This window comes from Pelophylax lessonae, assembly GCF_965119305.1.
Source record: "Pelophylax lessonae genome assembly, chromosome: 6".
In the NCBI taxonomy this organism is placed as follows: Eukaryota; Metazoa; Chordata; class Amphibia; order Anura; family Ranidae; genus Pelophylax; species Pelophylax lessonae.
Window position 1 is genome coordinate 19,797,372 of NC_138773.1, and position 15,915 is coordinate 19,813,286.

A 15,915-nucleotide genomic window follows, 5' to 3' on the forward strand; every position below is an offset into this window, starting at 1 on the left:
ATTTACATCTCCTTTCCCTTTTGGTGTCCCTTTGCTGTCATCACTCCAAACTCTCCAAGACTGGGGAGTTGCAGCCCCAGCAATGTTAGCATTCTTTGGGGAAAATCTTCTCTGCAAAGGTCGTACCTGCATAGAAGATCCCCAAAGACTTGAATGTGGCCAGAGACACTCCCATAGATCTCTACAGATTTCTATTACAGGCACCACCATTGCAGACAAGGTTGGCAAAAAGGATAAATCCACTTTGTTGGAAGTACAATTTTAATCATTTATTATCAGTTAACAAAGCTTCATTTTTATTTATTTATTTTTTAAGTCTAGCTTTGGACAGATAAGAAATAATTAAAGTGACCCCTCCTCACCCCCACCAGCACACTAAAAAAGAATCTAGTGATTGGGTATAGGCAACACACATTAATACCCACCTTACTCCATGGTCTTCATCAACTCTGGGTCTGATGATCCAAGCTGTTTTTGGTTTGCCACTATCCTTTTCCCCAATGTCATCATGTACAGTGCAGGACTGGCAGTCACATCATCATGATGGTGGTAGTGCGGCCAACATTCCACCACTGGACAGATGAGGACCGCCAGCTGTCGTGGGACCACGAGGTAAGTGGGAACTACCCCTATAGTGCAAGATGCAGTGTAAAAGGGGAAGAAGAGACCACTGCAAATATTTAGGTACTGCCATTTAGACTTTAAATAATTAGTAAAGACTTAACGGTATTTCAGTGATTTATTTATTTATTTATTTTAAATTTGTCTTTATGATTAAATCTTCATTTCCATTTTTTTTTTTTTTTTTTTAGGAAAAATGGAAATGATGGAACAGCTCATGTCTCTGCAGATGTAGCTATTCTTTCATTAAATGGCAAAAGCCAGAAACCAGTTGGACAGCTTTTGGAATAGTATATAAGGAGAGTTAATGTCCTTGTGTCACACCAGGAGAGGGAGACAGAGGAGGAGGGCAGAGGACAAGGAGGAGGACAAGGAGGGCAGAAGACAGAGGACAGCAACCACCACAGAGGCATCATGGAGAAGATTTTATTGCTTATGATGATGTTTCGCTTAGGTAAGTACCAGACAACCAACAACGGGTTTACTTTAAAACACTTTTCCTTTCAGGAAAAATGTATTGCGAAATATAGAAGTCACCCCTGAACTTTAGTGTTACAGTTATCATCAGAACAGGAACGGAGGTGAAATCTTCCAATGGGGACACTGGATCTGGAGACAAATACTTACTTTGTGCAGGTTTTATTCTTATTCCTGTGTTCCTAGGACAGGAAGTAAAGGGGAATCTCTGTAACAGGATACCGACTGGATAAAGAGAAATAATGGGATTAAACCCATTTTAGAGCTAAATTAAAAAAAAAAAAAAAAAAAAAAAAATTGGGCTATACATACTCTTTAAAAAATAAATATGCACACATATACTTATTTGTTTTTTCTGTGCATTTTAACAATTCAGCCCCGGAAGGATTTGCCCCCCTTTAATGACAAGGGCATTATTTGCCATTCAGCACTGCATTACTTTAACGGACAATTGCGCCGTCGCGTGACGCTGTACCCAAATAAAATTGACCTCCTTTTTTTCCCACAAATAGAGCTTTCTTTTGGTGGTATTTGAAAACCTGTGCGATTTTTATTTTTTGTGCTATAAACTTAAAAAAGAGCGACAATTGTAACAACAAAAACAATATTTTGCCACTTTCTGCTATATAACATTCCAAATAAAATAAAAAATTTAAAAATCAAATATTTTCATAATTTTAGGCCAAGTTGTTTTTTGCTACATATTTTTGGTTTAAAAAAATCCCAATAAGCGTATTTTGATTGGTTTGCGCAAAAAGTTATCGTGTCTACCACCCAAGAGTCTTTTGAAAGTAGCCATACTCCCCGCAGAAACCACCTCTTGTGGTAGAGAATTCCACTCTCCTGTAACCCTAACAGTAAAGAACCCCCCCACGTTGCCTGAGGTTAAAACGCTTCTCCTCTAATCACATTGTATGCCCACGAGTCCTCATGCAATCCTTTCGACTGAATAGCTTTTTTTTCTATGCTGAGATCACCATTGAGGTATTTATAAATTGCTATCATGTCCCCTCTCAGGTGTCTCTTCTCCAGGGAGAATAAATCAAGCGATTGCAGACGCTCTTCATAATTAAGGTCCTCCAATCCCCTAATTAGTTTAGTTGCCCTTCTCTGGATTCTCTCCAGCTCCAACACATCCCTCCTGAGGACCGGCAACCAGAACTGGACAGAATACTCCAGATGCGGTCGGATCCGAGTTTTTTATGTAATTATGTAATTTTAATTATTTACATTTTTTTTTTACTAGTAATGGCAGTGATTTGCGATTTTTAGCGGGACTGCGACATTGCGGTGGACAGATCGGACCCCTAACTGACATTTTTTACACTTTTGGGGGGACCAGTTATTCCAGAGAGAACAATGGTCTGATGTGTTTACAACAGCAGAGTCGTTCTCTCTTCACGGGAAGCAATTGTGGCTGCGCACGCATGCCCCAGGAGCACTCCCCCGAACGGACGTCCCTTTATGTCGGTTCACGCAGCCGAGCCAGCCTGCCTCAGTATATCTGCAGTGGGTGGTCGGCAAGTGGTTAAAGAGAAATGTCTGTGATTTTTCCTGAGCTCTATTGATCCATAATAATATATAATAAGTCTAGATAAACAGATACAAATCAGCCTCCATAATTTATATAGATGTACTGTATATATACATGAAATTGGCTTTATTTATATTACATAATAAATAAATTGTATATAAATATATATTCTTGTATAATAATAAATCGGGGCAGAGTAAGGAATGTTCTGGTATTGGTAGATATTTACCATATTTTACTATCCTCAACAGATAATAAGAAGAACTCCCTCCGAAATTAGGGAAATCCCCCCTTTACACAGTTGTCACCAAAGCAGATATGCCCATTTAGAAGATTTTCCCTCTATTCCTGTTCCAGTGACAAGTGTAACATTTCACACCTAACATACATATTTATATTATTATTATTTTTTATTTTTTTATAATTTTTTATTTTTTTATTATTGTATTAAAATTAAAAAAATTAAACTAAAAATGTATACATAAAAAACTGATAGAATTTTAAATAATATGCACTGATATAATCACTGTGTCTTGTGATACATGGCAACCTACAGGTATATTGCTGTTTATATGTAGAAATTGATTATCATTCTTATCATTTATATTAGATATAGTTGCAATGTGGGGTCTTTTGCTATCTTGTAATTCTCAGAACAAACATTGTGTAACATACTTATATATATTTTTTTTTTACACTTTGTTTCAATTCACTTATACAGACTCGTCTGCTATTTATTCTCTATTGCTAATCGTGTTTCATTGTCCATTGAATGTTGTTACATCATCCAATGGTCCATAGGTTGGATTTGTATAGGCTGATATTTTGCTTTGCTTCTAATTAGAATGGAATTTAATGTTAATATGAATCCAGTCTGCATTTTCAACCCATTTTTCAATTATATCTATCCCCAATGCTTTTTATTTTTAAAACGTTTACATTTAAAAAAAAAAAAAAAAGTTCATGAGATCTGCTGATGACCCATAGGTCTCTAATATTATTAACCACTTTACCTCTGCTCACATTGCTGCTACTGCAGCAATGTGGCACGATCCCGTCCAGCGACGTGACCTACGTCGCTGGACTCCTCCCCCTGTAGGCGGCGCTCGTGCGCCGCCGGAGGCGCGCTCCCGCTGTTTTAAGTCACAGCGGGAGTCGGGCCAGGGAAGGAGCAGCGGCGATCGCCGCCGCTCTTCCCCGATCGTCGGGGAATCGAGTGAGGAGATCCGCCCGCTTGTGTAAACAGAGCGGGCGGATCTCCTAAGTGACAGGGAGTGACAGATCGGAGTGTTCAGCATAGCTGAACATCCGATCTGTCCTTCTGTCACATAGTCACCCCCCCCCCCCCACACGTCAGTAAGCACCAGGCATACATTAACCCCTCCCTCTCCAATAAAATTAACCCCTTCACTGCCAGTGTCATTTTTACAGTAACAGTGCATATGTATAGCACTGATTACTGTAGTAATGTCACTGGTACCCCCAAAAATGTCAGTCAAGGGTCCGATCTGTCCGCCGCAATGTCGCAGTCCAGCAAAAAAAATCGCAGATCGCCGCCATTACGCGTTAAAAAAAAAAACACCAAAAATGACAGAAATCTTTCCCGTAGTTAGTAAACGCAATAACTTTTGCGCAAACCAATCAAAATACGCTTATCGTGATTTTTTTTTACCAAACATAGGTAGCAGAAAACAAATTGGCCAAAAATTTTAAAAAAATTAGATTTTTAATTTTTTTTGGGGGGGAATTTCATATAAAAAAATGTGAAAAATATTGTTATTTTTTCAAAATAAACGCTCTTTTTTTGTTTATAGCGCAAAAAGTAAAAAGCGCACAGGTGATCAAATACCACCAAAAAAAAGCTCTGTTTGTGGGAAAAAAAGGACGTAAATTTTGTTTGGGTACGGCGTCGCATGACCGCGCAATTTTCAGTTAAAGTCGCACAGCGCCAAATCGCAAAAAGTGGCCTGGACGTAAGACAGCAAAATCCTCCGGTGGTAAAGTGGTTAATGGGGATGCTTGAATATTTTTGAAAGTATGTTACAGTGAAACCTTGGATTGGGAGCATAATTCATTCTGGAAATATGCTTATAATCCAAAGCACTCGTATATCAAAGTGAATTTCCCTATAAGAAATAATGGAAACTCAGATGATTCATTTCACAATCATTTATTCATAAATCCTTCAGTTTATAGTCCATATAAAAAGGTTATAGCGATGTGATAGGTTGTGTAACCATAAAATGTCCATCCACAAATGGCGCCTCCACAAGGGGATTTGAAGCAAAATTCAGCAGGAACTACAGAGTATAAAAGAGAAGAGAGGCAACTCTGTAGGAATATGGTTACATTTACTGAAGGTTCAACATTTAGCAACTCACATGGTTGAGTAAAAGAGGCACATCTAAGTATTCAGGCATCCGGGGTAAAGCTGTTCACATAGACCATCCTGCGCACCGCCGATTCTCACCGCCGTCAGTCTGCAGTCGTGACCGGGAAGACTACTCTGCAGGAGAGCGATCTGAAAGCTAGGCTTGAATCGCTCGTGGAGCGCAGCGTGGAAGGGGTGACGTTGATGGCGGTGCGGAGGGCGGTCTATGTGGACAGCTTTACCCCGGATGCCTGCATACTTAGATGCGTCTGTTTTTATCATCAACTATACCATGTGAGTTGCTAAATGTCATTCATTTATTAAATGTAACCATATTGCTACATTTAGAGGCTCCTCTCTTCTCCTTTATACTCAGTTGTGACATAACGCTACTTCTATATCAAGACATCAATTGTTTATCAAGTCAAAATTTATAAAGATTTTTTGCTTGTCTTGCAAAAACGCTCTCAGACCAAGTTACTCTCAATCCAAGGTTTTACTGTATTTTTATATACAATATATTGTTTTTTTTTTTTTTTACAATGTATTCTTTTATCATTTTGTATCCATTTATATGTGAATTAATGTACTTTAATATGAAATAAATTTGTTCTGGACATTTTATAGATCGGCAACTCCTATCCTCATTAGTGTTTGGTAATTAATAATAACTACTGCAGTAGGGAACAGACACAAAAGATACACTCCGCATCTTTGCAAAATAACTCTTCTGCTTTATTTGACGCAATTGAAGGCTTTTATACACATGATTACGTAGGTATCACATTAGCATTACAATTGTACTTTTATGGTAACAAGGGGCGTAACATAGGCAGGCTAATTCTAATCAGGACTCGAAAGAATGCAAACATGTAATGAAAACATTATTAGTGCTGTGTGCACAACGAGTGCCCAGAGGTCCAGGGAAGCTGACTGAGAGGGGAGACACTGGAGGTCTGCATGTTGGGATACTGTATAAAAGCCAGGAGCACATGAGCTCAAGGTCTTTCAGTGGGGAGCGGAGTCCTGGAGGGAGGGGGCGGCTTCCTTTTCCTCTTTAGAGGCGCCATGCGGCCTCAGGGGGTCATCCTGAGGGCAGGAAGAGTAGCGGAGAGGAGCTGAACCCAGAGGTTCAGGGAAGCTGACTGAGAGGGGAGACACTGGAGGTCCTGTTTCTGCATTATCGTGAATACAGGAACTTGTGTCAAGGGGCCTGACCTCAGGGGGGGCCTCCCCTGCTCCTAGGATAGTCAGTGGATGGGTGTCAGCAGAGAGGGGATGCTAGTGAGGTTGTCCTGAAGATAAGAGATCAATCACCAAGTTGTCTTGTCAGAGAGTAAGGAGAGCAAGAGACTTAACCCCATCTACACTTGTGGCAGTGGGGATTAACAGCCTGACTGTTTCTGATTGCTAAAGATGTTCCGAAGATAGAAGTCCTCATTTATGTGAATAGTTCAGTTAGAGTATCCTACTATTCCCTTCTCCTATCCCAATTATAAAATAAACAACACAAATCCAACACCCCTAGACTGTTTATTTCTGGGAAGAGCTAACAGGAGTAAGGAGGGATTCAAGAACTTTATTTACTTATAACTGTTGGTAACCAGGGAAGCCCGCAGAGTTCATATTCAGCAGTCCCTGCGGGGGCAAGTGCTGCTACAATACCAATAATAAGACTTTTGATGACTAGACCAATGGCGCTCAACATTTTGGATTTCCCATCACTTTCTATCTCTGTGACAACGGTCACCATAGATGGTCAAATAGAGAGGGTCAATATCCTCAACCCACAGCAATAACAAACTGACAGAGGCTCCAACCCCTCACCCCTCCAGCTAAAACTAAAAGAAAACATTTTGGCTTTACATGCACTTAACTTTTTTGTGTTGTTTGCTGATGGATGCATACTAATTAGTGGTTGTTTATGCATATATTTATGGTCTTTGGGTTAGTTATGCAGAAATGGGTTCCCATGTTGTATATACAGTATAACACTATAATATGTCTAGATTTCATATAATTAAATAAAAAGGAAGAATTTAGTGTGTGTACAACCATAACCATAACTAATATTTTACAGGCTGCGGGCAACTAATGCGCATTGTCGGAGGTGAGGATACTGCAAAGGGGGAGTGGCCCTGGCAGATTGTCCTGCAGAAGAACGGATCTCCATTATGTGGGGGGTCCCTGATTGCTGACTCTTGGGTGCTGACTGCAGCTCACTGCTTTGAGAAGTAAGTTCAGAGACTCCGGTGGAAATTTGCAAAGATGGCAGGGGGGAGGGGACAACAAGCAGCTATATGTAATATTGCCCCTATTTAAAGAGACCCTGTCAGGGCTTTAAGAAATTCCTAATGCCAGCTTCTTGTAATAGAAGAGGTATTGTACTCTCCACGCCGGAGGCCCGTGTCTCCGACCTTCCAACCGTCCCAGCCTCTGTATGACTCCTCATCATTTGAAACTAGTGTTGACCACTTGACCTCCAGAAGATTTACCCTCCTTAACCACTTAAGCCCCGGAGGATTTGGCTGCTAAAAGACCAGGGGGTATTTTGCGATTCGGCACTGCGTGACTTTAACAGACAATTGCGCGGACGTGCGACGCTGTACCTAAATTAATTTGACGTCCTTTTTTTCCCACAAACAGAGCTTTCTTTTGGTGGTATTTGATCACCTGTGCAATTTTTTGATCATGCGCTATAAACAAAAAAAGAGCGTCAATTTTGCAAAAATAACAATATTTTTCACTTTTTTTATATGAAATTCCCCCCCCCAAAAAATGTAAAAATCTAAATTTTTAAACATTTTCGGCCAATTTGTTTTATGCTACATATGTTTGGTACAAAAAAAACGCAAAAAGCGTATTTTGATTGGTTTGCGCAAAAGTTATTGCGTTTACTAACAAAGGGAAAGATTTTTGTCATTTTTGATGTTTTTTTTTTAACGCGTAATGGCGGCGATCTGCGATTTATTTTGCGGTACTGCGACATTGCGGCGGACAGATCGGACCCTTGACTGACATTTTTGACACTTTTGGGGTTACCAGTGACATTTCTACAGTAATCAGTGCTATAAATATGCACTGATACTGTAAAATTACACTGGCAGTGAAGGGGTTAACTTTTTTTGAAAGGGAGGGGTTATGTGTGTTCCTAGGGGCGTGCTTCTAACTGTGATTGGCTGTGGCTTCATTTGCAGGAACAGTGATCAACGGTCCTACATAGTAGAACCGTTTGATCACTATTTCTACACAGGGGAGAATGACAGGCAGCTTGTTTACTTCCGCCTGACTTTCTCCCTCTGCACCGACGATCGTGAGTGACCGGCGGACGATCGGGTCCTCCGGTCACACGCGCAGGGGGGTCCGTGACTGCGCGGGAGCGCGCCTCCAGCGGCATGTGCTCGCTCCCTAGACCCTCACAGGCTAGCGACGTAGACCTACGTCGCTCTGCCCGTGAGGGGCTGACCGCCGCAGTAAATAGTTGTGCGGCGGTTGGCAAGCGGTTAATGACCAGGCCATTTGTTGCGATACGGCAAGCGGTTAATGACCAGGCCATTTGTTGCGTTACTAACAATTGCATGATCATGCAAAGCTGTACCCAAAGAAAATTCATGTTATTTCTCCCTCAAAATAAAGCTAAATACAAACAATTTTGAAAAAAAAAATATATATATATTTTTCTTTTTTTAACTTTCTGCTATAAAACATATCCAATAAAAGAAAAAAAAAAAACCTATTTTCTTCATAAATGTAGGCTAATGTGTATTCTGCTACATATTTTTGGTAAAAAAAAAAAAAATCCCAATAAGTGTATATTGATTGGTTGACACAAAATCCATCCCTTCCCCCCCTGTCAGAATAGAGCTCTTCCTTGGTTACATCCAGACATCCAGTGCCAAACAACCGCAGATCAGCTTCTGCTTCGAGTAATCACAACAGAAGTGGTCCGCCGGTGGCATGCACGTGTCCCCTAGTTGGAAGTGCAGAGTCATGTACTGTATATATATATATACTGTATATACAGTGCCTTGCAAAAGTATTCGGCCCCCTTGAAATTTGCGACCTTTTGCCACATTTCAGGCTTCAAACATAAAGATATAAAACTGTAATTTTTTGGGAAGAATCAACAACAAGTGGGACACAATCATGAAGTGGAACAAAATTTATTGGATATTTCAAACTTTTTTAACAAATAAAAAACTGAAAAATTGGGCGTGCAAAATTATTCAGCCCCCTTAAGTTAATACTTTGTAGCGCCACCTTTTGCTGCGATTACAGCTGTAAGTCGCTTGGGGTATGTCTCTATCAGTTTTGCACATCGAGAGACTGACATTTTTGCCCATTCCTCCTTGCAAAACAGCTCGAGCTCAGTGAGGTTGGATGGAGAGCGTTTGTGAACAGCAGTTTTCAGTTCTTTCCACAGATTCTCGATTGGATTCAGGTCTGGACTTTGACTTGGCCATTCTAACACCTGGATATGTTTATTTGTGAACCATTCCATTGTAGATTTTGCTTTATGTTTTGGATCATTGTCTTGTTGGAAGACAAATCTCCGTCCCAGTCTCAGGTCTTTTGCAGACTCCATCAGGTTTTCTTCCAGAATGGTCCTGTATTTGGCTCCATCCATCTTCCCATCAATTTTAACCATCTTCCCTGTCCCTGCTGAAGAAAAGCAGGCCCAAACCATGATGCTGCCACCACCATGTTTGACAGTGGGGATGGTGTGTTCAGGGTGATGAGCTGTGTTGCTTTTTCTCCAAACATAACGTTTTGCATTGTTGCCAAAAAGTTTGATTTTGGTTTCATCTGAGCAGAGCACCTTCTTCCACATGTTTGGTGTCTCCCAGGTGGCTTGTGGCAAACTTTAAACACTTTTTATGGATATCTTTAAGAAATGGCTTTCTTCTTGCCACTCTTCCATAAAGGCCAGATTTGTGCAGTATATGACTGATTGTTGTCCTATGGACAGAGTCTCCCACCTCAGCTGTAGATCTCTGCAGTTCATCCAGAGTGATCATGGGCCTCTTGGCTGCATCTCTGATCAGTCTTCTCCTTGTATGAGCTGAAAGTTTAGAGGGACGGCCAGGTCTTCGTAGATTTGCAGTGGTCTGATACTCCTTCCATTTCAATATTATCGCTTGCACAGTGCTCCTTTGGATGTTTAAAGCTTGGGAAATCTTTTTGTATCCAAATCCGGCTTTAAACTTCTCCACAACAGTATCTCATACCTGCCTGGTGTGTTCCTTGTTCTTCATGATGCTCTCTGCGCTTTAAACGGACATCTGAGACTATCACAGTGCAGGTGCATTTATATGGAGACTTGATTACACACAGGTGGATTCTATTTATCATCATTAGTCATTTAGGTCAACATTGGATCATTCAGAGATCCTCACTGAACTTCTGGAGAGAGTTTGCTGCACTGAAAGAAAAGTAGCTGAATAATTTTGCACACCCAATTTTTCAGTTTTTTTATTTGTTAACAAAGTTTGAAATATCCAATAAATTTCGTTCCACTTCATGATTGTGTCCCACTTGTTGTTGATTCTTCACAAAAAATTACAGTTTTATATCTTTATGTTTGAAGCCTGAAATGTGGCAAAAGGTCGCAAAGTTCAAGGGGGCCGAATACTTTCGCAAGACACTGTATATATACATGATATACACATGATTCTGCGCAGGACTACCCTGTAGCAGTATATCTGATATAGGGTGGTCCTTAACCTTTTAAACTGGCCAATGAACCGTCTGAAATTTGAGTTCCCTGTTGGCACTACTCCACCCGACATCCTTCAGTCTGAAAATCAAAAATTGTCGGGCAATCAGCTGCTGCCATTTTTTAGGTATTCTGACAAGCGCTGGTGCTGGATGTCATAGACAAGAGCCAAGGGGGGGATATTTTTTCATCTATGATGTTTAGAGAAATCTAAGAATGTATGGTCAGTATTAGATGCCTGTCTTAGTATTATTCTCTTTCCTTTAACCGCCCACCATACATATACATCATTATTTAGACGTTATATACCGGGGTTGCTGCCATAACCCCAGTATTTTTTTTGTACAATAGGCGGTCCTTTTTCACATAAAAGTGGTCCTGATGGCAGATTTACCACAAGATCACTTTAATGGGCAGCTGGAATGGTGCCCCCCCCCCCTCTTGCCGCTTCCCGGTCTTGTCGGTAGTGGCGAAAACTATCCCCAATCCTGTGGAGTGATGGGCAAGAAGTCCAGGGAGGGCAAGATGGCCCCCACTCCACTCTATGACCTGGGAGGACCGGAGCGGGAATTTGTCACTTCCGCCCCATTGCCTTAAAGGGACAATTGTTTTTTTTTTAATAGAAAAAGTAAAATTACATTTTTTTTTTTTTTTTTGCTTTTAAGTGTTAATGAGAGATCTGAGGTCTTTTTTTGACCCTAGATCTTGCAATAAAAAGGCCCTGTCTTGCGTATTTCTATTACAAGTTTACATTCCTTTTAATAGGAATAAAAGTAATAAAAAAATGTAAAGGGACAGTGAAAAATAAAACGGAAAATAAAAAAATAAAAAACATTAAAGTGCCCCGTCCCTCCGAATTCATATGCAGAAGCGAACGCATACGCAAGTCGCGCCCACATATGTAAACGGTGTTCAAATCACGTATGTGGAGTATTGCCGCGATCTTTAGAGCGAGAGCAATAATTCTAGCACTAGACCTCCTCTGTACCTCTAAACTGGTAACCTGTAAAAATATTTAAAGCATTGTCTATGGAGATTTTTAGGTACCGTAGTTTGTCACCATTCCATTATCGTGTGTGCAATTTTGAACCATGACATGTTAGGTATCAATTTAATTTTTAATTGTGTTTGCAAGACCGCTGCACAAATACGGTGTGCCATATAGCATTGCAATGATCTCCATTTTATTCTCTAGGGCTTGTGCTAAAAAAAAAAAAAAAATTAAAATATATATAGATATATATATATATCTATATCTATATATATATATATATATATATATATATATATATATATATACATGTGTATACATGTGTATATATATAGATATACATGTGTATATATATATATATATATATATACATATATATAGATATAGATATATATATATATATAGATATATATGTGTGTATATATATATATATATATATATATATAGATATATATATCTATATATCTATATATATATATATATATATATATATATATATATGTACATATTTATATATATACATATATCTATATAATGTTTGGGGGTTCTAAGTAATTTTATAGCAAAAAATACTGATTTTAACTTGTAAACAACAGATGTCAGAGACACGCTTGGTCCTTAATGAAATTAATTATTTGGTGTATTAAAACAGCCTTTCCCAACCTTTTTAATATGGGGGAACACTTGAAATAGTATTCTAAGAGAACCCCTGCTAAAAATGACTTCATCCTCATCTCATTGAACATTAGTGTAATGGTAAAGTAGAAGAATGCTCCTTGCATTTATAGTCAGCGGGAATAATCCCCCTCTTAGAGATAGGTAAAACGATCAATATTTTCAGTGGCAACTAAGAGGCAGGAATTGCCCGTTGCTCCAGGAACCCCTAGCAACCTCTGGAGGAACCTTAGGGTTCCATGAAATCTTGGTTGAGAAAGGCCGTATTAAAAGATAATGAACAGGAAGAATTAGTTACGGGAATAAAACACATCTGGAGTCTTAAGGAACATTGCTTTTATTAGATTTATGTGTAATCAATCTTTATCCAAAAAAGTTTTGTCTCTTCGCCCCATCACATACTATGTGCCAAATTGTGTTATGACTTCCATAACAATTTCTGACTGTTGCTCATCCCTTCAGGCCTGTGAACCCCTCAGATTTTACCATCTACCTTGGAGCGCACAAGCTCACGGACCTCCAGGACCCCAACATAGTGTCCAGAAGAGTAAAACAAATCATTATACACCCCAAATACACTCCGCTGGGATCAGGCGCAGACATCACACTGATAGAACTGGAGCAACCTGTCAACTTCAGCACGTTTATCCTTCCTGTGTCCCTTCCATCAACAAACATCAATCTGCCAGAGGGAACCCTCTGCTGGGCAACCGGCTGGGGTTACATTTCTGAAAAAGGCAAGGGCCAGCTAGGTTGAAAATGAAACCTTTTGTATGAATAGAACATCAATATCATTATACCATCATTGAATAAATTATAAATGTGTTCTCCCTGTCCTCCATAGAACACCTCCCCAACCCAAAGACCCTACAAGAGGTTCAGCTAGCTCTGATTGACAACCAACACTGTGAAGCCATGTACGGCATTGGGCTGCCCGCTGGAGTGAAAGTGATCAAGGATGACATGATGTGCGCTGGCTTCAAAGAGGGCAATAAAGACTCATGCCAGGTATTTGAAAACCAGTATTCAAGAATCTATGAAAAATTTGGGTCTGCGCCTCAAAAAGTAGACATATATGGGGGCTGCCATTGCTGGCCTTCTTTTGAAAATGCTATTTGGCGACCATTTCTGGCCTCAGCACTTTTAAATCACCTGGAACAAGTATTATTATTAAATTATTGGAATTCCCTGATTCTTTTCTTGTTCTGGTTCAAAAAGCAAGGAAGCAAAAATATCAGCATGGTAGTCAGAAAACAAGGATTCTCAAAAGGGGACTTCACCAGTGGCAGCCCCCTAACTTTCTTCTCACTGTAAACCAGTGGATTGGTATTAAAGTGTTTGTAGTTGGCCTCTCTGTTTCAATATTACATAGTTACATAGTTACATAGTAGGTGAGGTTGAATAAAGACAATAGTCCATCCAGTTCAACCTGTGTAGGTGTGTGTGGCTGTAATCATCTCTCATACCCCTGAATTTTCTGATCCTTGAGATATAAGTCTAAGAGTCTTTTGAAAGCCACCATACTTCCCCCAGAAACCACCTCTTGTGGTAGAGAATTCCACAATCTTGTAGCCCTAACAGTAAAGAACCCCCCACGTTGCCTGAGGTTAAAACGCTTCTCCTCTAATCGCATTGTATGCCCTCGAGTCCTCATGCAATCCTTTCGACTGAACAGCTTATTTTCTAAGCTGAGATCCCCATTGAGATATTTATAAATTGCTATCATGTCCCCCCTCAGGTGTCTCTTCTCCAGGGAGAATAAATCAAGCGATTGCAGCCGCTCTTCATAATTAAGGTCCTCCAATCCCCTAATTAGTTTAGTTGCCCTTCTCTGGACTCTCTGCAGCTCCAACACATCCCTCCTGAGGACTGGCGATCAGAACTGGACAGAATACTCCAGATGCGGTCGGACCAGAGTTTTATAAAGTGGAAGGATTATAGTCTTATCTCTGGAATACATACCTTTCTTTATGCATGCTAATATTCTGCCGGCTTTGGCAGCTGCCGCTTGACATTGCATGCTATTGCCTAGTCTATCATCAACCAAGACTCCCAGATCCTTCTCCATTTTTGATTCTGCCAGGGGTTCCCCTCCTAAAGTGTATTGTGCTTTTATGTTTTTAGTCCCCAAATGTAAAACCTTACACTTCTCCACATTAAACCTCATTTGCCATGTCGTTGCCCACTCCGTTATTTTGTCCAGGTCATCCTGTAGGATATCTGCTTCATGCCATGCAGTTATTGCCCTGCCCAATTATGTGTTATCTGCAAAAACTGATATAGAACTACTGATCCAGTCCTCAATGCTGTTTATGAATAAATTGAACAAGGTTGGTCCCAGGACTGAGCCTTGGGGGACCCCGCTTACCACCTCAGACCAGTCTGAGTATGCGCTATTTATTACCACCCTTTGGACAAGCCCTTTTAGCCAGTTCCGTATCCAAGAGCAAACTCTGCGGTCGATGCCTGCAGACCTTATTTTATAAATTAAGCGCTTATGGGGAACTGTATCAAACGCCTTAGCGAAATCCAAGTACACCACATCCACTGGTCTCCCCCTATCTATATTCTCTTCTTTCTTCCTTGGTGACTGCTGTAATCATCAGCCACCCAGGGGGTTTATTGTTTTTTTTCAAAGATTTTCAATATGAAAGGGAGCTATAAATAGAAAATATAGTTTTGCACATAACTGGTCATGATCAGGTGGCTGTGTGAGGTCAGAAGTCAGCCAAGACCAATTAGAATGCATGTCTAAGGTGGAAAATCATTCAGGGGAGGGTCGGCCAATAACATATTTTCATATTGCTCCTTTTATTCCACTTTTCTAGGGAGACTCGGGTGGCCCACTGGTGTGCAGTGCAAATGGGGTGAGGCTGCAGTTTGGTATTATCAGTTGGGGTTTTGGCTGTGCAGAACCCAATCATCCTGGTGTCTACACGAGGGTTCAGCATTACAAGTCCTGGATCCAGCAATACATCCCGACTATTAAGTTCAGTGAAGGAGGAGCTCAATCACATCACGATAGCATCTTCCAGAAAAGAAGGCACCTTCGTAGCAGTCGAGACTTGAAGATAACTTCAACAGGCCCAATGATAAATGGGACTTTGGATTCTGGTGCGTCCAGAACTTATGTCTGGTCTATAGGAAATATTATGTTTGTCCTCTTGTGCCTGGTAATGTTTTAATACTTAACTCAGCATTTCCATCTGAGGGACTGCCATCCTCAATTTATGTTTCACAATGTCTCCATTAGATATAGTGCAAGATTTTTTTTTTACCTCAACCGTTATTGGGTCCACAACCACAACATGACTGTTCTCCTCTTTTCTTCAATGTGTGTTTTGTTTTCACAAATAGCGTTTCTTCAAAGGGGTTTGCATTGCAATGAGTCACCTGCGTCCATCAGCAGGGCTCACTTCTTTCCTGTCATGTCCACTATGTGTGTGTTCACATCCTCTGCCAAATGAGTTCTATGCTTTCTCCAGTATGGCCTAACTTCTTACTGCCATGTCTGCTATTTCTCCTACATC

General features: G+C 40.3%; 1 protein-coding gene across 1 annotated transcript; it reads left to right on the forward strand.

Annotated features, from left to right (window-relative positions):
* Positions 1 to 540: 540 nt before the first annotated feature.
* On the forward strand, positions 541 to 15,570 carry LOC309558470 (serine protease 27-like; the record flags this gene model as incomplete). Its single annotated transcript, XM_082261541.1, has 6 exons — positions 541 to 612; positions 949 to 1,075; positions 7,084 to 7,237; positions 12,848 to 13,122; positions 13,230 to 13,393; positions 15,214 to 15,570. The coding sequence occupies 6 exons, from the start codon at positions 541 to 543 to the stop codon at positions 15,568 to 15,570; spliced, it is 1,149 nt and encodes a 382-aa protein (XP_082117667.1).
* Positions 15,571 to 15,915: the final 345 nt, after the last annotated feature.